This window comes from Orbicella faveolata, unplaced genomic scaffold (assembly GCF_042242905.1).
Source record: "Orbicella faveolata isolate gen_17 unplaced genomic scaffold, um_ofav_v1 contig_2, whole genome shotgun sequence".
Taxonomy (NCBI): domain Eukaryota; kingdom Metazoa; phylum Cnidaria; class Anthozoa; order Scleractinia; family Merulinidae; genus Orbicella; species Orbicella faveolata.
The window spans coordinates 13,194,393-13,219,815 of NW_028301547.1; the positions used below are offsets into that span (position 1 = coordinate 13,194,393).

Here is a 25,423-nt window from a genome sequence, read left to right on the forward strand (position 1 = left end):
AGTTGACACATTATTGTGTCTTAACGAACTTAAAGCGTTTTGGTGAATCGAAAACATTAAGGTTCCAGGAAATCTCTTGCGTTTGTTATGACAACCATTCACGTGTTGTTGACATTAAGGAAATACACGCGATGACAAACTAGACATGACGGCGGACACGAAATTAAACAAAGTTAACGCGCAATGGTTCGAAAACGTCTAAAAACAGTTTTTATGCAGTGGACATTATGTTTCTACTGATAGCAGTGAATTGACGGGATTCTAATTAATGGTAGCCTTTTACTTTCGCCATTGAAATTGATTTGTCTCTGGTTCGTGCATAATTATTGTGTTATTTACGCCCAACACATTGACATAGATTTTCGTTTTTCACAAAGGGAAATACTGCGAGTTCGAGCATGAAACTTGGCATGGTATATCTTTAATAATGATATTTTAAGGCTGTAAAGTAAAATAATCGGAAAGTGAGGTACCAGATGCATTTTTATGCTGTTAAACATGACCTATATTTTGCCGTTATTTTTCACACGCTTCATAGCTGTTTTTAAAATGGTTCGGAAAACCACTATATCAACATATCTGAGATTAGTGTAAAGCGAGGAATAAATTAGAGTGGTTGTTCCAAATTTGTGTGAAGTTTGAAGTCAATTGAGTTTATTTTAAGACTTTAGCAGCGCTTCGTCCTCGCACCTTATTTCGGTCATTTTATTACACGAAAAACCGCACTTTGACCGCGCTTTCAAATTTTCGCGAATTTCTGAAAAATAAAAATTCGCTGGAACCTTTAAATATGATTTTTAGAATTAGGTCACCTAAGGGTATCTTTGGGCAAAATATACTTTTTTCCAATGCTTGCCGCGTTGCCTCTTCGGTTATTTTATTTGTTTTAGCCAGTTTGGACTTTTAGTTTTTAGCTTTTGTCTCTCAGACTCTGGCGATTATTTTCATAATAGTTTGTTTTTGACTTATTCAATATTTTTCCGCTTTGTTGATTTTGTTTTTTGTGTTTTGTTAATTAACACCACTTTTTGCACTTTCACGTGATTTTGTACTTTTATTAATTGTCACTTGTAATTACGTAATCACTAGCACCTTAATCTTATTTAAAGCTCGTTTTTATTCAAAAGTTGTAATAACTGAAGAAGGTCTCTGACCGAAACGTTTTTTTATTAAATTTTTTAATCTTTTTTACGTCAGAAGTTGTCCGTCCTGACAATTTTTTAACTTTCTACGTTCGTTTATGCTTCGAGGTTTGGACTGGGAATCTTTACTGATCCTCCTGACGCTGTGACACCTTTGTTGGCCTGAGAGTTCTGGTAACGATTTTATATATATATATAATAAACAATGGTAGCAAGACTTCAATTCATCGTTTTATTGCGACAACGCTGTTTCGTATGGTCAAAGGATGACCACACTCATCAGGCAATATCAACGAATGACCGTTAAATTTCACAAACTGGCAATTAAAAGCTAACTTCAGGTTGCTATGAGATATAAAAACAGTTGCTATGATATGGAAAAACAGATGCTATATAACATTGAAAAACTGGCAATAAAAAAAATAAAAAAATAATAATAATAAAAAGTAAAATAAGAATAAAAAAATAAAAAAAAATGAAGCGGTTGCCATGGGATTTAAAATCTGAAATCTCGTGTTGCTAAAAGATTGCGTTACTTGCTCACAAAGTTCTTGAGTAGGTATCTGTTTCTGTGGGGGCACGCACTTGCTAGTTCGTTTCGCTTGTTCAAAGTACACAAACTCTTCTTACAGATGATCACGAATTTTTCAAAAAGACATAAATTACATTTGTTAGTAATGTTGCTATAAGGTCTGCACTGCTTAATGATTCTCCACTTGATGGTAAAAGGTTTGTTGTTGTCTTTGAGTGTCCAAATATGTTTAGATAGCTCAGTTTCGTTTCTCTTGTTTTGGTGTCGAAAGGATGTTGTGTGATTCCTGTAGCGCCAGTTTGTGAAATTTAACGGTCATTCGTTGATATTGCCTGATGAGTGTGATCATCCTTTGACCATACGAAACAGCGTTGTCGCAATAAAACGATGAATTGAAGTCTTGCTACCATTGTTTATTATCTATATATATATATATATATATATAGAGAGAGAGAGAGAGAGAGAGAGAGAGAGAGAGAGAGAGAGAGAGAGAGAGAGAGAGAGAGAGAGAGAGAGAGAGAGAGAGAGAGAGAGAGAGAGAGAGAGAGAGAGAGAGAGAGAGAGACGGCCCTGGATACCAACCATCGATTCTTGAAAAATTGAACCAAAAGTACCTCAAGATATATACTACACCTTTAAGGGAACCATACCTTAATACATATATTGACAGATTAAGGCAAGAAATCACTGATGAGACTTTGCACAATCTACGATTTCAACGTAACAACCTAACCAAACGTGAGAGAGCAACTTTGAATAGACTAAGCAATAACACCGACATAATCATCAAGCCCGCAGACAAAGGCGGAGCTACGGTCATTATGAATACAAAGGACTACGTAAAGGAGGCTAAACGCCAACTAGACAATGAAGTATATTACAAGAGAGTAGAGAGAGATTTTACTCCTGAACACGAACAGCTCATAAACCAGTGCGTAGATACACTTATAGCTGACGGAGAATTAGAAGAAGAAGTAGCTAAACTCTTAAGGCCAGCACAATCAAGAACTCCTGTATTCTATATGCTCCCCAAAATACACAAAGTTAACAATCCAGGTAGACCAGTAGTATCCTCCGTAAACAGCCACACAGAGAAGTTATCAGCGTATGTGGACGAATTTTTGAGACCTATAGCGGAAAAGCTACCGTCATACATACAAGACACCACACACTTCATTAAACGAATACGGGCTTTGGGCAAGCTACCAGAAAAGTGTCATTTAGCAACACTGGACGTATCAAGCCTATACACGAATATAGACACAGACGAAGGGCTCACTGTTGTGGAGGAAGAGCCAGGCAAAACAAACCAGAATAAGCCATCATCGAAAACATTATCATGTCTCCTCGAGAAAGTTCTCAAACTCAACAATTTCACCTTTGGTAATGAACATTACATTCAAATCAAAGGAACAGCTATGGGAACTAGAGTCGCACCCAACTTTGCAAACGTATACATGGGAAGACTTGAAGAAAGATTCGTGTACCAAACAGAGTGGGCAAACCATATCATAATCTGGGTACGCTTTATAGATGATATATTTCTTATCTGGAAAAGTGATCAAGACTCTTTGATTAATTTCATAAATTACCTTAACAATGTAGTACCCTCAGTCAAGTTTACACACGAGATCTCGGCACATTCAGTGAATTTCCTTGATACTACCGTCCTAAAGGACGATCAAGGCAACATCAGTACAGATGTTTATCAGAAACCAACTGACACACATCCATACCTTCGGCACATCCACCTCATCTGAAACGGAGCATCCCATACAGTCAAGTCTTGAGGTTGAGGCGAATACGCTCTTCAACGGATACATTGAAGAAACGAATCATAGAATATGCGGATTTCTTTGTAGCGTGTGATTATGCACAGCGGAAAGTTCTCCACGAAATGCAGAAAGTGCTTAAATTGACTCAAGAGGAATGCTTGCAGACCAAAGAACGTGAACCAACAGACCGAATTCCTCTGGTCACCACATTTAACCCCCACGCCCCATTCATTGCAGAAATTGCTGAACGAAATTGGAACTTTCTCCAATCAAAAGAAAGACTATCGCTCATATTCAACAAATCATCTTTAGTCGCCTACCGACGACCGAAAAGTTTACGAGACAGACTTGTGCGTTCAAGATTTGTAAGTGAAACACCTCAAAATCTGATACCAAAGGGGTGTAGAGCAAGTGAAAGAACGAAGTGTAGTTGGTGCAATAAGATCAACCAGACCACAACTTTCACCAGTCCCAACAACAGGAAGACTTTTACCATATTTCATGCAGTGGACTGCCATTCGTCATGGATCATTTACATAATCGAGTGCAACATTTGCAAACTTCAATACATTGGCGAAAGTGAAACAGCATTTAACCTACGGTTAAACAATCACAGAAACCATATCAAAAAGGGAGTGAGTAGCTGCGAACTCACTGAACACTTTTTACATAACACACGAACTCACGACTTTGACAATGTTACCATTACTATCATAGAACAAATCAAAAAAGATCATTTAGAGACTGACAAAAAGAGAGAAGTCCTTCGAGAAAGAGAGATTTTCTGGCAAAGAACATTAAACTCCATTCAGCCGAATGGACTTAACAAAAGAACTGGATAAAGTTTTTACACAAGAGCCTTTATAAAGTTTTGGGTACATAAATTGTTTAAAACATACGTTATAAAGGTTGTAAAACTCTTTGCCTATTAGAAATACTAATTGTTTACAAAACATTCTACCCAACATCTAATTAAGGAACACGCATTGTACTACGTCACATAATTAACCAATTATGACTCTGTAACAACTACATGTGAAGACCCCTGAGGAAGGCAAATGCCGAAACGCGTCGGGTCTTGAATAAAGCGTTGAAAACGGAAGCCCATTCTCCATTGTGCGAGTTATATATATATATATATATTATAAAACGGTTATAAAATGCCTCAAGCCAACAAAGAATGCCACTGCGTCAGGAGGATCAATGAAGATTCACAGTCCAAGCCTCACCGCAAAAATGAATTTAAAAACGTTTGATAAAGCAAGGACGGACAACTTCTGACGGTAAAAAAAGTTAAAAAGTTAAAAATTTAATAGAAAAACGTTTCGGTCTTAGACCTTCATCAGTTACAAGAGAAAAAGGACGAAAACTAAGTTTAAATACGGTTACAGTGTGGGAGATTACGTAACGAAATGAAAAATACAATATTGTGCTATTAATACATCGTGATTAATACAATACAGGAAGAAAATGCAAAACGAGAAATACAATGCTGTACTATAAATTGCGTCATACAGGGTGATAATTAATAGACCAAACGAAAAGAATACAATACTGTGCATAAATTACATTATAGAGCGTGATAATTGCAGAACTAGGTTAAATTCAACCTAAAAACTAAAAGAGTTAAAATAGATAAATAAAAAAATAGTTTGCAAAGATAAGCAGTTGAAAAAAAAAAGAAGAAACCTACGTTTACGCTGGACAAGGTTAATAACAAAATCCCAAATCGAGGCCTTTGGAGCATTAAAGGGTTGACAAACAACAAAATCCCTGGAGGGGCCCTTAAACAATAAGCTGTAATAAGATCCCAGGCAGGGCCTTTGAGCATACCTAACACCCAAAAAGCTGACAAAATCCAAGGAAGGGCCTTTGAACTGCCTTATGGCGCGAACGCAGATTTACACAAAAGAAAGTTAATTATAACAAATTCTGTTTTTGGAGTGAAATTCTTTTCTTTTATTTAAGCCATGGGGAGCCAAAGAGAACAGTTGAGCACTCCAATAAGCCTCTTTGGTAATTAAAAACCTATCGATCTCGTCTGAGTCATTAGGGGCCTGCACCTGATCAATGCATTGGAATTCAAAATCATCCAAGGAATGTGGAATTTTATTGAAATGTACTGCTACCTCACAAGTGGTTTTGTTTGTGAGCATAGCAGACTTGTGGTTACGAAACCTAACCCGAAAATCGGTGGTAGTTGATCCTATGTACTGTAAACGACATTTCTTGCAGGAAACTAAATAGATCACGTTTTTAGAATCACAAGAAAGCCTTGAATGAATGGTGTATTTTCTGCCCGTTTTAAAACTTAGAAATGATTTAGATTCAACAAAGAAATTTCGACAGAGATCGCATCTATTTCTTTCACATTTAAAGCAGCCATTGTTTGGCTGAATTGTTTGTCCCTCATCGGCGGTTTTAAAACGAGATGGTGCTAATAATTCTTTCAGGTTTTTTGTTCTACGAAAAGATGGTATGATAGAGCCTTGAGGGAAAAGTTCTTTCAATTTAGGGTTGGATTGCAAAATCAACAAATGCTTTCTAATTATGCTACTCACATTAGGCAAATTAGGATTAAATGTGAGAACAAATGGAAATAATTTCTTCGATTGTTTTCCGCGTTGCCGTAGTAAATCATTCCTAGAAATGGTGGAGGCTTTGGAGAATTGATCGTCAACTAATTTGGAGGGATAACCCTGATTAACAAGATAACCCTTGTACTCAACTGTTCTCTCGGCAAGGAAAGTTTCTTCAGAGCAATTTCTCTTCAATCTAGTCGCTACTCCAAAAGGAATAGCCTTGAAGACATGCTTGGGATGGCAGCTAGAAGGTGGAAGATATAAATGACTATCTGTAGGTTTAGAATAAAGATCAGTTCTAATAAACCCATCCACAAGATGTAAAGTAAGATCAAGTACGTGAAGCTCACGTTCAGAAAAAACTAACTCGAATTTAATAGTAGGGTATAGAGAATTAATGTAATCAGTAAATTGATGTAAGGCAGGAAGGCCTTGCTGCCAAAGATCAAAGACATCGTCACGATAACGCCACCACAAGGACGGCTTTATCGGACCGGAAAACTTAGCTTTAAGATCAATTTCACCCATGGCTAGATCGGCATAACTACATGCATTTTTTGGACCCATGGCCGTGCCATGAATCTGAAGAAAGAAATTCTCCTTAAAAACAGAATAGTTGCTTTTCAAACAGATTTTTACGGCTTCTAATATGCAAGATGTAGACGGAATTTTGTTTTCCCTAGCATTCAAAGCTTTCCTAACTGCAGTAAGACCAAGTTTGTTATCGATGTTGGGGAACATTGAAACCACATCCCACGAAACCAGTAAGGTGCCAGTTGGAAAAGGGCCACTCGTGTTAAGATCTCCTATTTTGTTAAGCAAATCCGTGGTGTCCTTAATAAATGATGGTAATTTACGAGCAAGTGGTTGCAAATAGAATTCGGTAAAGGCCGACAAGTTCTCAATTGCCGTACCACAACAAGAGGTAATGAGTCTTAACGGGTTGCCCGTTTTGTGCGTTTTAATGTTCCCAAAGGCAACTCCTGGTTTCGCTTCCTTATTTAAAACCCACTTAGCTATTTCGGGGGAAATCTCACCCTTTCCAAGCCATTTGGAACACCAACTACTTACTAACGCTAAATGCTTCGAGGTAGGATCTGATTGCAAAGATTTGTAGTGCAGCTGATTGTTGAGCTGACCAAGCATTTTTTCTTCGTACTCTTTATCATCAATTAAAACAAAACGGGAACCTTTGTCCTGTATCCGAATCACTACATTAGAGTTTCTAAGTTCCTTAAGGGCAACACGTTCTTTTCGTGAAAGATTATCTCTAGGTTGCTTAATGTTCTCAGGATTGATAAGATCACGCCTTACATTAGCTAAAAAAAGTTCAAGTTCAGGGTACCTGGACGTAGGAGGTCTCCATTTCTTTTCTTTCGGAACACGAGGTAGATGGCTAGGGGTTGGAAGGTCGTCATCAGGATTGGTATCCATAAAGAAAGCTGTCGTCCGTAATCGGGCTTCAAAGATCTCCAAATCGTCATACACGCTCTGCCAGTTGATATCTTTGGGCGTGGGGCAAAAGGAAGGTCCCTTCCGGAGCAAGTTAACCTGATCTGCTCCAACAGGCAGACTAGAGGAAGGAATATTCGAGGATATTAGAGGAAGGAATATTCCTCTTGATCCTGGATTGGATTCACCCATCGCCACTGACAATCCATCTACAGTCAGACGCATTCGACGGTACAATAAAGGTGCTAGGATTTCTAGGAAGCGCCAGCGTTTTCGTCAAAGGCGCAGATTGCCAAACCCCGTCAATACAGAGCATCTACACCAGCTAGACCCCGTTAACCTTTCTAGTCTGATCTTATCAATCCTGAGAACATTAAGCAACCTAGAGATAATCTTTCACGAAAAGAACGTGTTGCCCTTAAGGAACTTAGAAACTCTAATGTAGTGATTCGGATACAGGACAAAGGTTCCCGTTTTGTTTTAATTGATGATAAAGAGTACGAAGAAAAAATGCTTGGTCAGCTCAACAATCAGCTGCACTACAAATCTTTGCAATCAGATCCTACCTCGAAGCATTTAGCGTTAGTAAGTAGTTGGTGTTCCAAATGGCTTGGAAAGGGTGAGATTTCCCCCGAAATAGCTAAGTGGGTTTTAAATAAGGAAGCGAAACCAGGAGTTGCCTTTGGGAACATTAAAACGCACAAAACGGGCAACCCGTTAAGACTCATTACCTCTTGTTGTGGTACGGCAATTGAGAACTTGTCGGCCTTTACCGAATTCTATTTGCAACCACTTGCTCGTAAATTACCATCATTTATTAAGGACACCACGGATTTGCTTAACAAAATAGGAGATCTTAACACGAGTGGCCCTTTTCCAACTGGCACCTTACTGGTTTCGTGGGATGTGGTTTCAATGTTCCCCAACATCGATAACAAACTTGGTCTTACTGCAGTTAGGAAAGCTTTGAATGCTAGGGAAAACAAAATTCCGTCTACATCTTGCATATTAGAAGCCGTAAAAATCTGTTTGAAAAGCAACTATTCTGTTTTTAAGGAGAATTTCTTTCTTCAGATTCATGGCACGGCCATGGGTCCAAAAAATGCATGTAGTTATGCCGATCTAGCCATGGGTGAAATTGATCTTAAAGCTAAGTTTTCCGGTCCGATAAAGCCGTCCTTGTGGTGGCGTTATCGTGACGATGTCTTTGATCTTTGGCAGCAAGGCCTTCCTGCCTTACATCAATTTACTGATTACATTAATTCTCTATACCCTACTATTAAATTCGAGTTAGTTTTTTCTGAACGTGAGCTTCACGTACTTGATCTTACTTTACATCTTGTGGATGGGTTTATTAGAACTGATCTTTATTCTAAACCTACAGATAGTCATTTATATCTTCCACCTTCTAGCTGCCATCCCAAGCATGTCTTCAAGGCTATTCCTTTTGGAGTAGCGACTAGATTGAAGAGAAATTGCTCTGAAGAAACTTTCCTTGCCGAGAGAACAGTTGAGTACAAGGGTTATCTTGTTAATCAGGGTTATCCCTCCAAATTAGTTGACGATCAATTCTCCAAAGCCTCCACCATTTCTAGGAATGATTTACTACGGCAACGCGGAAAACAATCGAAGAAATTATTTCCATTTGTTCTCACATTTAATCCTAATTTGCCTAATGTGAGTAGCATAATTAGAAAGCATTTGTTGATTTTGCAATCCAACCCTAAATTGAAAGAACTTTTCCCTCAAGGCTCTATCATACCATCTTTTCGTAGAACAAAAAACCTGAAAGAATTATTAGCACCATCTCGTTTTAAAACCGCCGATGAGGGACAAACAATTCAGCCAAACAATGGCTGCTTTAAATGTGAAAGAAATAGATGCGATCTCTGTCGAAATTTCTTTGTTGAATCTAAATCATTTCTAAGTTTTAAAACGGGCAGAAAATACACCATTCATTCAAGGCTTTCTTGTGATTCTAAAAACGTGATCTATTTAGTTTCCTGCAAGAAATGTCGTTTACAGTACATAGGATCAACTACCACCGATTTTCGGGTTAGGTTTCGTAACCACAAGTCTGCTATGCTCACAAACAAAACCACTTGTGAGGTAGCAGTACATTTCAATAAAATTCCACATTCCTTGGATGATTTTGAATTCCAATGCATTGATCAGGTGCAGGCCCCTAATGACTCAGACGAGATCGATAGGTTTTTAATTACCAAAGAGGCTTATTGGAGTGCTCAACTGTTCTCTTTGGCTCCCCATGGCTTAAATAAAAGAAAAGAATTTCACTCCAAAAACAGAATTTGTTATAATTAACTTTCTTTTGTGTAAATCTGCGTTCGCGCCATAAGGCAGTTCAAAGGCCCTTCCTTGGATTTTGTCAGCTTTTTGGGTGTTAGGTATGCTCAAAGGCCCTGCCTGGGATCTTATTACAGCTTATTGTTTAAGGGCCCCTCCAGGGATTTTGTTGTTTGTCAACCCTTTAATGCTCCAAAGGCCTCGATTTGGGATTTTGTTATTAACCTTGTCCAGCGTAAACGTAGGTTTCTTCTTTTTTTTTTTCAACTGCTTATCTTTGCAAACTATTTTTCCCGTTATATTTACCGCATTGCAAGAGTCCGTTTTATCTATTTTAACTCTTTTAGTTTTTAGGTTGAATTTAACCTAGTTCTGCAATTATCACGCTCTATAATGTAATTTATGCACAGTATTGTATTCTTTTCGTTTGGTCTATTAATTATCACCCTGTATGACGCAATTTATAGTACAGCATTGTATTTCTCGTTTTGCATTTTCTTCCTGTATTGTATTAATCACGATGTATTAATAGCACAATATTGTATTTTTCATTTCGTTACGTAATCTCCCACACTGTAACCGTATTTAAACTTAGTTTTCGTCCTTTTTCTCTTGTAACTGATGAAGGTCTAAGACCGAAACGTTTTTCTATTAAATTTTTAACTTTTTAACTTTTATATATATATATCGTAAATAAATGATTTCACTAGTTGACTGTTAACCCTTGTGTATTGGTAAAATCAATTTTTTTAGCAGCAACCGAGGTTTTACAGTCAGATACATGTATGCATAGTTTCAAAGTCCATGCTAGTGAAGAGGTCACGATTTGTTGATAGGTTGCGTGACGCTGCCAGTTTCTGTAGACTCTCAAGTTTCATAGAATATTTAGATTACGTACATTATTCTAAGCTGGCATTTGCAATCGCGTGCACGTTTCGCGTGGTCGTTTATCGTAAAACAAACTCCGTGCGACTAATTCGAGTATTTCCCCTGGTGAATGAAGTAGTCTTATGGATCTTGCCTTCAGAGCACTTTTCCACCGATTCCAAACAATAACGTTTCGGCTGGATAAAGACTGAGCTATCTGTCGCGACTGGAATTAATCAACAAAAGCAATCAAAATGTAGCTGTTCCCACGGTTATCATCCCAAAGCTAAGTCGTGTTAATAAACAAGGACAATTCCCTCAGATTTCGATAAATGCTACCGTCGAAGCGTTAAAAATTCGCCAAAATCTAACGCTGAGAGCACATAATAACGAAGTGTAGGGCGACTGAACGGAAAGAAGTCAAAGAAAGATCCATCGGAAAGACGAGCTCACATGGCCTGCTCACATACTCACATGTTCGCCACATGTCTTATCATATGTCTTAGCATTAAACGGTACGAGTTTACTGGCCGTGACATGCCCCTGCAAAAATCAAGCGGGGTGGCCATTTTGGTGTCCTTACAGGAATGTGGTGTTTCAACCTATAACCGTGCACAGGAAAACCAACTCTGGAAAGCCACAGGTCAAAATTAGGTTTGCGTTCCACTTCGTCGAACGCAATTATTATTAATGTGGTAATAAGCACTCTTGGACCTCTTGATATCAAGTGCATACAGGTAATAACATTTTCCTAGTAGTTCCTGGGCTATAGATATGTCCTCACATTAAAATTTTATACTTGAAAAGGTGGGAGTTAACATGTCGTAAATCAAGTACCAAACATCTTTTTCCATCGAAATACACACCGAAATACACTAGTCTACACTGGGTGGCTAAGAGTGTGTAATGGTAATTTATAACCCTCTCTAATTACACTCAGAACCACTTCAGTGGGCTCTAGTTCTTTCCACGCTAAAATATGTGTTTTAAGCCTCCCTCGAACGCTGTCTTAACGGCATTCCCGCTCTAGAAATCATCCCTTTTCCTGAAGTTCTCTGGCCGCAGGAGACAGTATCCAAGAGAAGTCTGGAAGTGGATTTTACACGTTTTAATGAACACAACTGAGGTTACAAGATCTTCGGAGGATCGCGAGTTAGGTTAACTGAACTAACAACGCTTCGAATTGTATTTCCGGACACTTTTACATACTTCTGTGGTCAAAGCTTAGATGACATGGTTGCGTAATGTGAGTCCCAATCCCCGACACCCTCCCCCATGTATGTTCCTGGAACGGACGTATAATGTTTCTTCTTGAACTGGGCGCAAAGCTAAAAGCGAAATATAAAACTAGGGTAAATGTTCGTTCTTCGAAACATACACAATTCAAGACTAGAGTGCTAAACCCATACCTTAAAACCAGACCCTATTTAAGACCAAAATGGCCTAACCCTAACCCTAACCCTCTTTATGACCCAACGGCTGTAAACCCCTGCCCTTTGGGGCCGCATACCTATATAGCCCATATAAGAGAGTACTCCCCCCAACCGGAGCGGATCGGACCCACGAAATCTACACCTACTACTTGAAAGGGTCTGGAACCTTGTGTTCTGCTTTTGGGTAGATTTCCTGGTGGTGGTGCTTGGCATGCTCTTGCTCGAGACCTTTTACACCCGTGGCAGCTACCTCTCAACTTCTTGACGAGGCATCGTAGTCGGGGTACCCAGTTTTTCTCGGGTACCTTCGCCATGGAGGGCCCGACACCTCCATATATAGAGTAAACAAGCCAGCATTGAATACCAACGCGAGAAAAACTGGGTCGCCGGTGAGCTGATTTTTGAGCCCTTGTGATGCCCCATGCTCTAGGTGCTGTATTCCTTCAGTGCTGATTGGACCCGTTGTTCTGTTTCTTGCCTGATTTCTGCAGTTATGAATAAACCGCCACACCCACGCTCCAATTCGAAGAACTCTTAGTAAGGCTTGATCTAAGGCGTCGTGTTTGGGAATGGCGACGGAAAAAATTTTTTGGTTTACTTTGGCTTCTGCCATGGTTTCAGCTGTAGTCTCTAGTATAATGTATGGTGGCCAATTTGAAGGATCACTAAGCCAAGTTGGCCCTTGTTTCCAAAGGTGGCTATCCACTGAATTTCCTCCTCTACTCCCCCGGTCGGCGGGATTATCTTCAGTTGGGACATGATGCCACTTGACTTGGTCGTGTTCATGGATCTTGTGCACTCTGTTTGAAGCGAATTGTCGATACTCCCTTGATCCAGTAGAGCGCTACGGTTGAGTCCAGCCAGCAGTGAGTTTCGTGTGGTAGGAAGTTTAAGGCTGCTTGTACGTTTGTTACGAGGTTCACGGTCATGTGACCAGCGACCAGCTCAAGTCTTGGTATTGTAAGTCTTGACTTTGCGCAAACGAGTTGCTGAGTGACTCCTTGATCTTGATGGACAATGACGTAGACTGCAGCACGGACTCCCTTTGCACTGGCGTCGCCAAATGCATGCAATGAAAGGCTCGAAATCGGTTGATAGTAAGGAGCGAGTGTTAGTGGTGCTGTTGGGTTCTCAGTCAGTGCGCTGTTCCAGTCATTCCATCGTTCCAGTAGCGTCCCTGAGAGTTGAGTGTCCCACGGAATCTTGTCGTCACACATGTAGCGATAAAGCTAGCTGTTTCCCGATGAGTGTTACTGGTGATACAAGACCAAGAGGGTCGTAGATCTTCGCAAGATGGGACAGCACGCCTCTCTTGGTTGTTTCGGTCTGTGTGATTTGAAGAATAACGCTGATCACGTCTTGTTCTTTGTCCCAAGCAACACCTGATATCTTTCTTTCAGACGGTTTGGCTCCTCCGAGTTGCTGTTTAGCGTATGCTAATTCTTTTTCGCAAGGTGAGCTACTGATTGCTTCTAGGTCTGGTAAATTTGAGTGCCATTTGTGAATAGTGAACGAGGCGTCCTTGAACACTTCTGTGGTGATGACTTTCTTTTCTTCAATGATTTCCGTGTTCTCCCCACCAGTCATTAGGTCATCAACGTACAGGCCATTGCGGATTTCCTTTATTAGCTCAGGGTATTGCAATTGGCTTTCCCATTTGTCGAAATTCTGGTTAATCACTCCGACCGAGAGGGAAAGGTAAGCAAGTCATTCCGAAAAGAGCTTGGGTGGAACGTATAGGAAAGAGGTTTTTCTGCTGTTTGGGGGTCTCCAATGGAAGCGGAGGGAATCTCTCTCTTCTTTCTTTATTCGGACTTGAAGAAACGCCTTCTTGAGGTCACCAGTGAGCAGTACAGGGTAGAATCTGGACCTTATAAGGATGTCCCACAAGACGGTTAGTAAGAGGGGGCCCTGGGTTTAGGCAGTCGTTCAGGGATGGCTGGTTTTCTTTCTCTCTAGCTGAGGAATCATACACGATTCGAAGCTTCGTACTTTCGGCATTTTCTCTAGTCAACGCCTTATGTGGGATATAGAACTCTATTCCAGTTGCAACCTCAGGTGCTGGCTCTACAACTCCTTCTTGTAGTTGCTCCTGGATTATACTGTCGTACTCTTTGTATTGGCCATATCGTTGTAACTTTCGGATTAGTTGTTCCAATCTTCTCTTACTTCAGGCTTCGTTAGTCGACAGCGTAGGGTGATTCACTTCTTCTGGCTGTCAGCCTAGCTGTCAGCGAGGCCAAGACCATCTAGAGTCGATTGCTGATTGCGTTAGCAGCACGGAACTTCCAACATCCTCTCTTAACGGTGACATTTAAGTCCATCCAAGGAGGGTTTTCTCAGCTACGGGTTGTCCTGCTTTTCCTACTTTTTGCACAGTCCTTGTTTCAATTGTGACATATTCGCTTGCTCCTAAGACTACATGTATGGAAATTTGAGGTCTTGTATCGTTGTCTTCAATCTTCACTCCTTTGAGATAACTGTATTTAATGCCTTCAGACCGTTTAACAGCACTAAAACAGACTCTAATTCGATATGCGTACCATCTGATGGAAGCAAAATAGAAAAGAACTCGAAACTGTTGTGTAGCTTACAAAGACGACCACTTTGATTTAGAAATCTTAAGAAAAGAGCAAGTACAGGATGCCCTTAAAAGCATCAACCCCAAGACGAGCTGTGCCTGGGACCCAGGAGCATCCCCGAAGCATCTCAAAAAGGTGGCTTGAGGAGTAGCGCCGTCTCTAACAAGTTTCTACAATAACTGTATCAAACTGAGCCAGTGGCCTACTGCTTGGAAGATGGTAGAATGGACTCCGATTTTCAAAAAGGGTGACCGCCAAAAGAAGAAAAGAATTACCGTCCAATCACATCTCTTGTCTGTGTAGACAAAATATTTGAACACTTACTTAGTAAGCAGATAGTAGGTCACTTCGACTCAACCTTGTATCAACAAATGACGGCCTACAGAAGACAGCATAGTTGCGAAACAACTCCGCTAACATTACCGGAGGAGTGGAAGCAGGCTGTGGATAGAAAGGAGATCGTGACAATCCTATCAACCGACATGGTAAGGCGTTCGATTCCTTGTGCCATTCTCTTACTATAAAGAAGCCAGATGCTTGCGGATTCGGTACCAGCTCGTTAGATTTAATTAGATCTATCTTCCATAAGAGGCTCAACAGAGTGAAGATTAACGACCACATTAGTGAATGGAAAACAATAGAACTCGGCTGTCCCCAGGGTAAGGCACTTGGGCCCCTATTGTGGTATGTGTCAAAACGACATGTCTTATCACGCAAATGAGTCAAATCTGACAATGCACGCAGACGATCATCAACTGTACGCAACTGGAGGCTGTTGATTCAGATCTGATGAGTCAAGGTTGGCAAGCATCAGCGTGGTACAAGAATAATTTTCTCCTTTTTTAAATTTTTTTTTTCCCCGTGATCTAGAACTAGATCACGGAGGGTCGTGGGTTCAAATCCCAACTGGGACTCGGATTTTTTCCGAGTATACGTTTCTCCCAGAATTTACACTTAATATAATAATTTTAATTTACAAACACAATTCTACAGACATTACTTACAATGCAGGTCTCATTACGCTACTCTACCTACAGTACAATACTTACGTTACTTACAATACGGGTTACTTATGTTGGCAATACAATACTGAATGCAGTTACTTACAGAAAATACAATTACTTGCAATACGGGCTCCTTAAACTACTAACGATATAACACTCTACTTACATTACTTGCTGAACATACAGTTACTTACAATACGTTATACTGTATATTGACTTTGAGGAGGGAGGACTACTTCGCAATAAACAGTTAATTAAGACAAATTTTCAAGATTGTATTTAATGAGTAGTTTACTGATAAAATCCTGCATGGAGATGGCCAGGCTATTTAACTTCCTTGAATAAATATAATGACGCATAAATAAGGCAGTGTAGTTGAATTTCCGTTTTATTGTTGTGTCGTGGGAGCCTGCAGTAATGCCGAACAAGGTCTCCTCTGTGGTAGGGGAAGTTTGGCACGCATTCATTCGGTTGAACCAGTTCAAGAACTTTTGGGTAAACAATTTGGTAAATATACAATACATTGGATAAAAGAGTGCTCAATTGAATCTTTAACTCCGCAATGTAGGAATTCATCGTCTTCCGCAATACCAAATCTGAATAGTTCTTTCTTAGTTACTATCGTTCTATGGATTAATTTAAATTGAAACTCTTTTAGTTTAGTTTCCTTACAAATGTTTTTCAGTGGTCAAAAGATCTTAGTCCACACGTCTTTCTTTAAAGAGAGTTTGTTGCTCCAACGATTAGAGCCCTTTTGATCTTCAGTGTGAATCTTGACGTTAAACAAATTATATAAGTCCTTTGACTTAGCCTTGCCAGTTTAATTTGTGTCGATTCGTTGAGGGAAAAGATATTATCATTTCCGGTAAAAAGTGATTTGTTCATGGTGTCGGAGCACTTGGATAGAGACCTTAAGCGTTCCGGAATAGCGCTAACAACTTGATAATACTGTAGAAAATTGGATTCGCAGGAATATTTATCACAGAACTCGTGGAATGTTAAAAAATTGCCACTTTCATTCAATACGTCATTAATCGATAGAATACCCTTTTTAAACCAATTATTAAGGAAGATGGGTTTCCCGTCCACCAATATATCTTTGTTATTAAACAATACTAGCTCCTACTTTTGATCGTACAAGTAATGAGTTTTTAATTCGTTGAAGAAGTCTAGCATCTTCTTATAGAGGAGCGGGAGGTCGTTAAAGTAAATTCGTGTCGTAGTTGCACCTTAGTAGAAAGTTTAATCTCCCTTTCTTCTAAAATAATACTTTGGAATAACACACCAATTACTATTGTCCGAAGTCCGCAACAGTCTCGGGATCCAGGCGAGTTTTAACATAATATCAAAATCGGTCATGCATATTCCACCGTGGTCTAGATCTTGGTAAAGGCCTGATCTTTTTATTTTATTTTTTTTGTTTTTCCAGAGGAACTTAAAAGATTTTGTTCTTACAATTTCCACAATTCCTTTGGGAACAACCAGATTAGAGGCCGAATAGATAAGTTGCGATATGCCCATGGTTTTAATCAACATGGCTCTTCCAAATATCGCGAAGTCCCGTGAACTCCACATATCCAGCTTAGTTTGCAACTTTTGGATCTTTTTGTGGAAGTTGAGCTCGTTATTCTCCTTAATATCATACGAAAAATATATCCCCAATATCTTAACAGGGCTGTGGAACCATTTTAAATCCAGAGGCTTATTTCTATTTCTTTTCTATTTCCCCAACCAAAGCGCTTTCGTTTTCTTTACATTTAGGGACAGACCAGCAATTCGTTCGAAATCCCCAAGAACTTTCAAGGCCATTTCTAAAGATTCTATGTCCGCATTGAATAGAGTAGTATCATCAGCGAATTGTGACAGCTTGATTTCCTTACCGAAGACTTTGATTCCTCTCACGTTGGAATCCTGACGTATCTTATTTGAGAGTACCTCCGCAGAAAGAATAAACAAATAAAGGGAGAGGGGTAACCTTGCCGAACTCCTTTTGATGGTTTAAACCAACTGGTTATAAAACCATTGTTTTGTACCGCACTTTCTGCGTTCGTGTAGGATATCTTAATCCAGCGCTTGATGTCACTACCAAAATTAAAATGGTCTAGCGTCTTCATCATAAAGGGCCATTCAATCGAATCAAAAGCTTTACGGAAGTCTAGTGACGTTAGAATGCCAGGCAGGTTTTGTAGACTCGTATATTCCACTTACGTCACTTATAAGTCGGATATTTTCCCCAATGTATCTCCCTTTTGAGGGGAGCGCATGCGTGGACGTAGCGCGAGGCACGCGTTTTAATGCAGCAGTCTACGTGCCCAATATTTTTCCCTTCAATGTGAAAGTAATCAATCTTTTTAGCATCAAGGTGGCCGAACACAGTTTTCGCGCGCGCTTTTGCTGATGCAATTCAGCGCGCGCACAAGGATTGCAAAAAACAAACATGCCGTCAATAGAGCGATCATTTTATTTACTCAACACCCGCACTATCTGTGCTACTTTTCTCTATAATTGAACGCAGAGTATTGATGGTTTTAGTCTTTTATCACAAAGGTATGTTTGAAAAGGTAATGACGCAAAGAACCCAGCAATTCTCAGCTTTTTCTTTGTTACCGAAAGAACCCAGTTAAATGCAGCGTATGCGTAGTAAGTCAAAAAATTTCGATTGAATGAAAATTTTCACTCTCGGAAATACGCCTATTTCTCGAAAACCACTCATTAGAATTTCACGAAATTTAGCACGAAATTTTTTTAGGAAATAAGTAGCCGGAGTATTGAAAATAATTGAACTTTAACAAAGGAAATTCTAGATATTCCAGTGAACCTTCAAGAAGAGATAATTAAAGATCCCGCTGTTAAATTATTAGCAAAATGGTGTTAACTTGTGAGAATCATGACAAGCTTGTTGCATGCAAATTCTAAAGAAAAACTAATGACTAGATTTTCTACAAATAAACAAAACCGATTTTAGGCCTGTTTATTTTTATTTATGTTGCCATGGCAACGGCACATACGTCAGCTCAACCATCAAAAAACCAAAGTTTGTGTTGTTAACTTGCTTGCTGCCATTTTTGGCGACCGAGGGATCGAGAGTTTTAGAGAAAAAGGTGAATGAAACACAGGTATCAAAAACTGTGTTCAACCACCTTAACGAGCAGGGAATGACCCACGATACAATCATTTGACTGGAAGAGGTCGAAAGCACAAACGTGGTGAACGCGGCTCCATGGAAAAAGGGCAGTCAGATTCCAAGCGAACCAACATGGCGGCTGTCGAAGGCGAAACCTTCGCAACAGAACCTCCAACCACCGAAGACCACCACAAAGAACCCAGTCTAACGGACTTAAGAGAGATGTTGCTGGATATACAAATCACAGTCAATAATATTCTATTGGAAAACAAGAAAATCAGCGAAGACGTAAAAGAACTAAAATCCACTGTGAAAAAACAACAAACTGAGATTGTGGGCCTCAGGAAACAACTTACCAAATCCAGGACACAGTTTACAGCTACGGATTTTCTCCTTTTAACCCAGAGGAGTTTCAATCCTTATCCATCAATCCCAAAAATATTGTTGGATAAGGACCGGAAGGATTGAAATATTGATGCCGCGAATAATGACAGAGCTTTGCATATTGACAACCAGGAAATCAAGAAAACGGAACAAATAAAATTGCTAGGCGTCTACATCGACGAAAATCTTAACTTTACTTGTCATAGAGGTCACTAGAGTTAGCCAGAAAGTGGGAGCACTGGTACGTCTGCGCGATCTAATTCCATGTAACGCCAACTTAACATTGTACAAGAGTGGTATATTACCACATCTAACTTATTGCAATCTTGTATGGACCTTTTGTATGTCATCCGATAGTCCGTAGAAAGATTGAGCGAGTACAGGAACGCGCACTACGGGCAATATATAAATAAAAAGCGGAAACGTATGAGATAGTCTTCGCTCGTGCCAGGCTACCAACTCTATACAACAGACGTCTACAAGATACTGCCACTCTGATGTATAAGGTTAAAAACAATCTTGTTTCAAGCTATCTCGACCATTCAAAACTAAGAACTCTCAATACTACCTCAGAAACTGTGACTTTGAAATACTTCGTTTTAATACCACAGTCAATCAATCAATCAATCAATCAATCAATCAATCAATCAATCAATCAATCAATCAATCAGCCAGCTTTATTTAGAGAGGGTGACACATGACAGTATAAGCCGATAGACTAGTGGCCATCTGTGCTAAAAATGTATCAATAAGATACCAGGGTCCATATATCTGTCAAAATTTAGCAAGGAATCAAGGACGTCACCGACCCTCGCGACATTTATGACGAGAATAAGAAAGATTGACCTTTCAGACCTCATTGAAAACAACAGCAGTTGCTGCAAACTATGTAAATCGTGAACAGAATCATTTTTATGTAATTTTATAGTATTTATTATTATGCTGTAAATAAGTATTTATCAACTTCAACATTTATTTATTAATTTTGTAAACTAGTTATTAGCTGTTGACTTTAGTTAGGTGTCCCCAATTAGCTAATCTATAGCTAAATATACTGACAAGTTGATAAAGTTTTCATTCGTTCATTCACTCACTCACTCACTCTCACTCACTCACTCACTCACTCACTCACTCACTCACTCACTCACTCACTCACTCACTCACTCACTCACTCACTCACTCACTCACTCACTCACTCACTCACTCACTCACTCACTCACTCACTCACTCACTCACTCACTCACTCACTCACTCACTCACTCACTCACTCACTCACTCACTCACTCTCACTCACTCACTCACTCACTCACTCACTCACTCGCTCGCTCACTCATTCTTAGCAAAAAAGCCATCAAAGTTCTCTCGATAATAAATCGATCCTTCTCTAACACGGATGATACAGCAACAATTACGATTAAGAGCAAACTCTTTAATGCCCTGGTTAAACCAGTGTTACTTTACGCATGCGAAATTTAGGGACCGGAACTATACTATACAAAACACCTTTTGATAAAAGTACAATTGAAAAAGTTCATATTAAGTTCAGTAAACAGTCATTAAACGTTCCATGGTATACAGAAAATATTGCTTGCAGAGCAGAGCTTGGACGGTACCCTTTAAGTATCGACATAAAAGCATCAATCTTCAGCTACTGGCAAAGATTGAAGCATTCCACTAACAACGTTTTGCCGCGAGAAGCTTTTCAATGTGCAACAAAACATACAACTTTCTTTGACATTCAACAGAATGAAGAAATCACTAAAAAGTATAAAACCAGTAACCCAGCAACACACCAAGAATGTACGATTAGTTATAAAGAAAACACTCAAGAATCAGTATTTACAGAACTGGCTTGAAACCCAGAATGGGTCATCAACAAGTTCAAGAGAGAAATTTACACAAAAGGAAGTTAAAAATAATAATCAATTTGAAAACTACCTGACATTAATTACAAAGCCAGCACACAGAATTAGCCTGACAAGGCTTAGATTAGGATGTCATGCATTTCGAATACAAACTGGCAAATATGAAAATAGAGGAGCATTAATCTCAGCAGAAGAGCGAGCATGTTTAGTATGCAGAGAAAATTGCATAGAACATGAACAGCATTTCTTGATGTATTGTCGGGGGTATACCACATTAAGACGTGAGCTGCACTCACATATTTCAAACGCTGATACCCAGTACCCCAGTTTAAGTGATAACGAGAAGACGAAGTATTTACTTAGAGCAGGAAACACGGTTACATCTAAAATAATAGGTAAATATATCCATTTAATGTTTCAAAAAAGAAAAGAGATTCTCAATTCACAAAAGTAATTAGCACTATGAGTTTCCCAATTTATTGTATACGGATATGGTAAATATTATTTTGTATTGTTTTTAGTTAACGTTGAAACCTTTATTGTAACTAGACCAATACCTCCCTTTGGAGAGTAAGGCGCAATAAAGATATACTATTACTATTGTAGCGACTAGAACTTTCTTTGCTTTTGGGTGTCACGTTTTTCCGTGACCCCTAGGAATTATGCAATCCACTCTGTAATACTTAAGGTTACAGTATACCTTCGGGTCGGCAATTTTTTTCAAATTTGGATTTTTGGGTCAAAATAGTGGTCGAAGAATAATCTCTAATTTCTGAAAAAAAAAAATTGAAAAAGGCTAAATATTGGCGGAGAAATGGCGGTTTTATGTTTTCACCGGAAGTAAAAGTTTACCTCTTGATTGACAGCCCTATGGCGCGTATGCAATCAACCGAGACGATTTTCGCGGGAATTACCTATATGGATGTCACGAATTGACTACTCAGTTGATCAGCATTGTTGTTCTGACTACCCAGCATTTTTGGTATTAGGCGTGTCTCTATTAAGTTATAAGTAAACATAGACCACGTTTAAACCATGGACCAGTTCGAAAAAGCGAAAACAGCGAAGAACGAATGAAAATACATCAATGAGTGAAGAAGCGAAAGTTCGCCACGCGGACGAAGCTATAGTTATCGTATAAGGCGGGCAAATATTTGTGGTAAGAGAAAAGAAAGGTTCTGTAAAAATTTCGGAACTTGACAGCAATAACAGGGATGCTGAGTCCGATATCGACGAATCGTCGGACTCATTGAGACCATTTGAAATATTATCCATGCACAGTTGCCCACACACAGTTGCTCTCTGCGCTTTCTTTTGTTTGTTTCCTTCGCTCAGCCACTCTAGCGTTCGTATCCTTTTTAATCTTCCCCATTTTGCCAGACCAGCTTCAAGAAAAACCGAGCTACAGAAAAATTATCTCTCTGCCTTCGGTTCCTTGAGCGCATTGCTAAACACAAGAGTTTTTTGGCGATTCGCGCGTAAATTTCACCAGGAGGTTAACGGTAGTAAACTTTCCCTGCACTGATTGGCGTAGTTATCTGAGAACCTAGTTGAAGGCGTTTGTGGGCGGAATTTGTTTGCGAAGCATAAAATTTTTCTTAGCGCTGTTTTCTCGAATAAATTTTTTCACTTGAAGTAGACACTTTAAAGAGCTATAACTCAAAGGGATTTTGTTCAATTGCTCTTAAATTTGGACAGTGGCTAGTTTAACATATAGTCTACAAAAGCGTGTCTGGGAATTGTTAATTTCGAGATACTTTTTCTTCGAGAGCGATTTTTGTACGATCATTCCACATTTTTTAAATCCTATTTCGAAAATGTTCTGTAACTTTTTACTGCAATTGAATATGCCAAAACGCAGACACGCTTTTTAAGCGCTTTGGGCCCTGAAACCGAGGAAAAAATTAAATTGGCGAAAAACGAAATTCGCTTTGACTTGTAGCTTTCGAAAGGTGATTCGGGCGCTCGCATTTAGTGGTCGTGAAAAATTCGACAATTCATTTTCTCTCAAAATTCATGGTATAGTTTGATAGCCAGCTCCATAAGCTTTAATTTGATATAGGGGTTTAGGTATCTACAGCTTAAACTGCACGCGCTACATCGCTTGCGCGCGAGACACCCCTGAAGGTATACTGTAACCTTAAGCGTTCTTCATTATGCGTAGTTTTGTGTTTTTCATTTTTAGCCAGTGCTTGTTAGCCCTGAAAGTTCAATCAGCTGGTTTCTACCGCGTTTTTTCCTTAACTGCTTCACTGCTGTGTGAGCTCAGAAGTACAAATTCTCGAATTCGAGTCGCCACAGTTTTGTAAGTTTATTTTGTTCCGTTGTCAGTTTTTTGTGTCGTTATATTTTGTACTTAAATATTTTGTCTTCTTTATTTTTCAGTTGAAGCACACACACACACACACACCACCACCCACTATCACTTTTGTTTCTCTCGTTTTACGCCCAGTATGATTAAACTTGTGCATTCAAACTGTGACGTCTGTAGCGCTTACTAGACCTACAACTATTACTATTCATTCATTCATTCATTCATTTTTCGGCTTTTTCCAGTGACAGATCAGTTCAGCGAAAACCCATTTTAGTACCCAATTGTGATAAGCGTGTTAATCCTCGAATTAGCGCACGGGGCGCTTATTTCAAATTTAGGAGAAGATGAGTGGCGCGGGAGGCGCTTAATCGAGGGTGGGGCTTATACAATTTTTCCCAAATCGTGGTCAAATAAGATCGGTTTTTTTTGTAATATAGGTATGTGTCAATCCCTCAGAAGTCTCAAGCACTGCGACAGTCAATTCGCAGTGCTCGAATGAGTCGATAATCTCTTGCTTGTCAGTTGAACACGACCAAAACTATACATTCTTTGTTATCTCAGTACTCTTCCATAAAACAGGGGGAGGGGAGGGGGGGCGCTTATTCGAGGGGGGGAGCTTATTTTAAATTTGGGCCGATAGGACGGGCCTTTTTTCGAAGGGGCGCTTATTTGAGGGCAGGCGCCAATTCGAGGATTTGCGGTAGTAGGCAATGCCATCCCGGAAACTTGAAATAGCCACAAAATGTCACAATTAAGGGGGTCTTACACCCTCAGATATAATTTTTTCTCCAAAAAACCATTTTTTACGAAACATGAAGATTCACCATCTCTGATCATTTGAAAAACGGGTTTTAAATAGAACATTTATATAAAACCTTTCGATATACAGTCGAATCTCCGGTTGCGATAACCTCTCGTAAGCGACCACCTCTCCTCAGCGACCAGTTTTCCAAAATACCAAAAGTTTCCCAGTGAAATCAATATATTTGGAACCTCTAGTAAGCGACCACCTCTTGTAAGCGACCGCGACCACTTATTAGAGCTATGAGTTTAAAATTTTCTTTTGTTTTTAACCTCTCGTAAGCGACCACTCGACAGATAATAAAAAGGTAAATTGAATAATAAGGTGTTGTAACATTATCGTATTCCTGGGTAGTACAAGAGACGGAAATTTTTCTACGAGAAAAACCGTTCTTAGAAATGGACTTTTTAAATGAATAAAACATTGCATCGGCATTGACGCATGGGGCAAGTCTATGCAGTTACCGTATTCTAATGAGGCAAAATATTGGCCCAATATGGGCTAAACTCTCGTAAGCGACCACCTATCGTAAGCGACCACCGAGGTTTGACATTTTCGGTGGTCGCTTACGGGATGTTCGGCTATACCCCCTCCCCTGCCTCTACCTCTGATTTTTAATTTAAAGCTTAATAAAAGAAAAAACCCATTGTTATATAGCTGGCGTTTTTCCCGCTGCTGCGCGCCCATTCATTGGCTAGTTCATGGTCACATGACATCTAACAATGAAACTGTTTCCCGCCAAATGCCATGAGCGGGCAACATTACGAAAACTATGACGTCAAACGGGAAACAGTTCACTGTTATCCGCTAAATGTTGACCGCTATTGAACGTCATTTGTCAATAAAGTGATCATTTTTTTCCCACCTGTTTGACCCATTTGTTTTGCTATAAAACAAATCTCTTAATAACTAGCTTAGTGGGGAACAGTGAATTTTGTTTTCCCCAAATCTCAATGTTTCCCTCGACTTCGTCTCTGGAAACATTTAGATTCTTGCGAAAAAACATTCACTGTTCCCCTCGGGACCAATCATTAAGTGTTAAGTATAATTATGAAAAATGTATTTCGATCAACACTACTGTAGCACATTTCGCGACGGTTTTCATATTCCGCTGATGTAAGCCCCTCCGTTTATAGACCCATCCAAAACCCCTTACAAACCAGGGCTTATAAGCGGCAGTTTGCGGAAACATTTTTATCGTGTCCAAGTTGTAACTAGGAGGAAAGGGCCCAGGCGTAAAAATTCTGCTCAAAATCTGGCT

The 25,423-nt window shown here is 39.5% G+C and overlaps 4 protein-coding genes and 1 pseudogene across 4 annotated transcripts; 4 read left to right on the forward strand and 1 right to left on the reverse strand.

The window, feature by feature from the left end:
• The first annotated feature begins 2,495 nt into the window (after nt 1-2,495).
• Nucleotides 2,496-3,434, forward strand: LOC149112030 (uncharacterized). Its single transcript, XM_089289283.1, has one exon. The coding sequence runs from the start codon at nt 2,496-2,498 to the stop codon at nt 3,432-3,434; it is 939 nt and encodes a 312-aa protein (XP_089145409.1).
• A 70-nt stretch (nt 3,435-3,504) lies between these two features.
• LOC149112031 (uncharacterized) lies at nt 3,505-4,458 on the forward strand. Its single transcript, XM_089290316.1, has one exon. The coding sequence runs from the start codon at nt 3,572-3,574 to the stop codon at nt 4,289-4,291; it is 720 nt and encodes a 239-aa protein (XP_089146442.1). The 5' UTR covers nt 3,505-3,571; the 3' UTR covers nt 4,292-4,458.
• A 462-nt stretch (nt 4,459-4,920) lies between these two features.
• Nucleotides 4,921-7,834, reverse strand: LOC149112032 (uncharacterized). Its single transcript, XM_089289671.1, has one exon. It carries the CDS (start codon nt 7,706-7,708, stop codon nt 5,366-5,368), a length of 2,343 nt encoding a protein of 780 aa, XP_089145797.1. The 5' UTR covers nt 7,709-7,834; the 3' UTR covers nt 4,921-5,365.
• A 16-nt stretch (nt 7,835-7,850) lies between these two features.
• Nucleotides 7,851-10,478, forward strand: LOC149112033 (uncharacterized). Its single transcript, XM_089289673.1, has one exon. The coding sequence runs from the start codon at nt 7,994-7,996 to the stop codon at nt 9,803-9,805; it is 1,812 nt and encodes a 603-aa protein (XP_089145799.1). The 5' UTR covers nt 7,851-7,993; the 3' UTR covers nt 9,806-10,478.
• An 8,451-nt stretch (nt 10,479-18,929) lies between these two features.
• On the forward strand, nt 18,930-21,644 carry LOC149112034 (uncharacterized; annotated as a pseudogene).
• Nucleotides 21,645-25,423: the final 3,779 nt, after the last annotated feature.

Bases quoted from the DNA above. Each gene is read 5' to 3' on its own strand.
- LOC149112031 (XM_089290316.1), top strand. From the start codon at position 3,572: ATGCAGAAAGTGCTTAAATTGACTCAAGAGGAATGCTTGCAGACCAAA.
- LOC149112032 (XM_089289671.1), bottom strand. From the start codon at position 7,708: ATGCGTCTGACTGTAGATGGATTGTCAGTGGCGATGGGTGAATCCAAT.
- LOC149112030 (XM_089289283.1), top strand. From the start codon at position 2,496: ATGAATACAAAGGACTACGTAAAGGAGGCTAAACGCCAACTAGACAAT.
- LOC149112033 (XM_089289673.1), top strand. From the start codon at position 7,994: ATGCTTGGTCAGCTCAACAATCAGCTGCACTACAAATCTTTGCAATCA.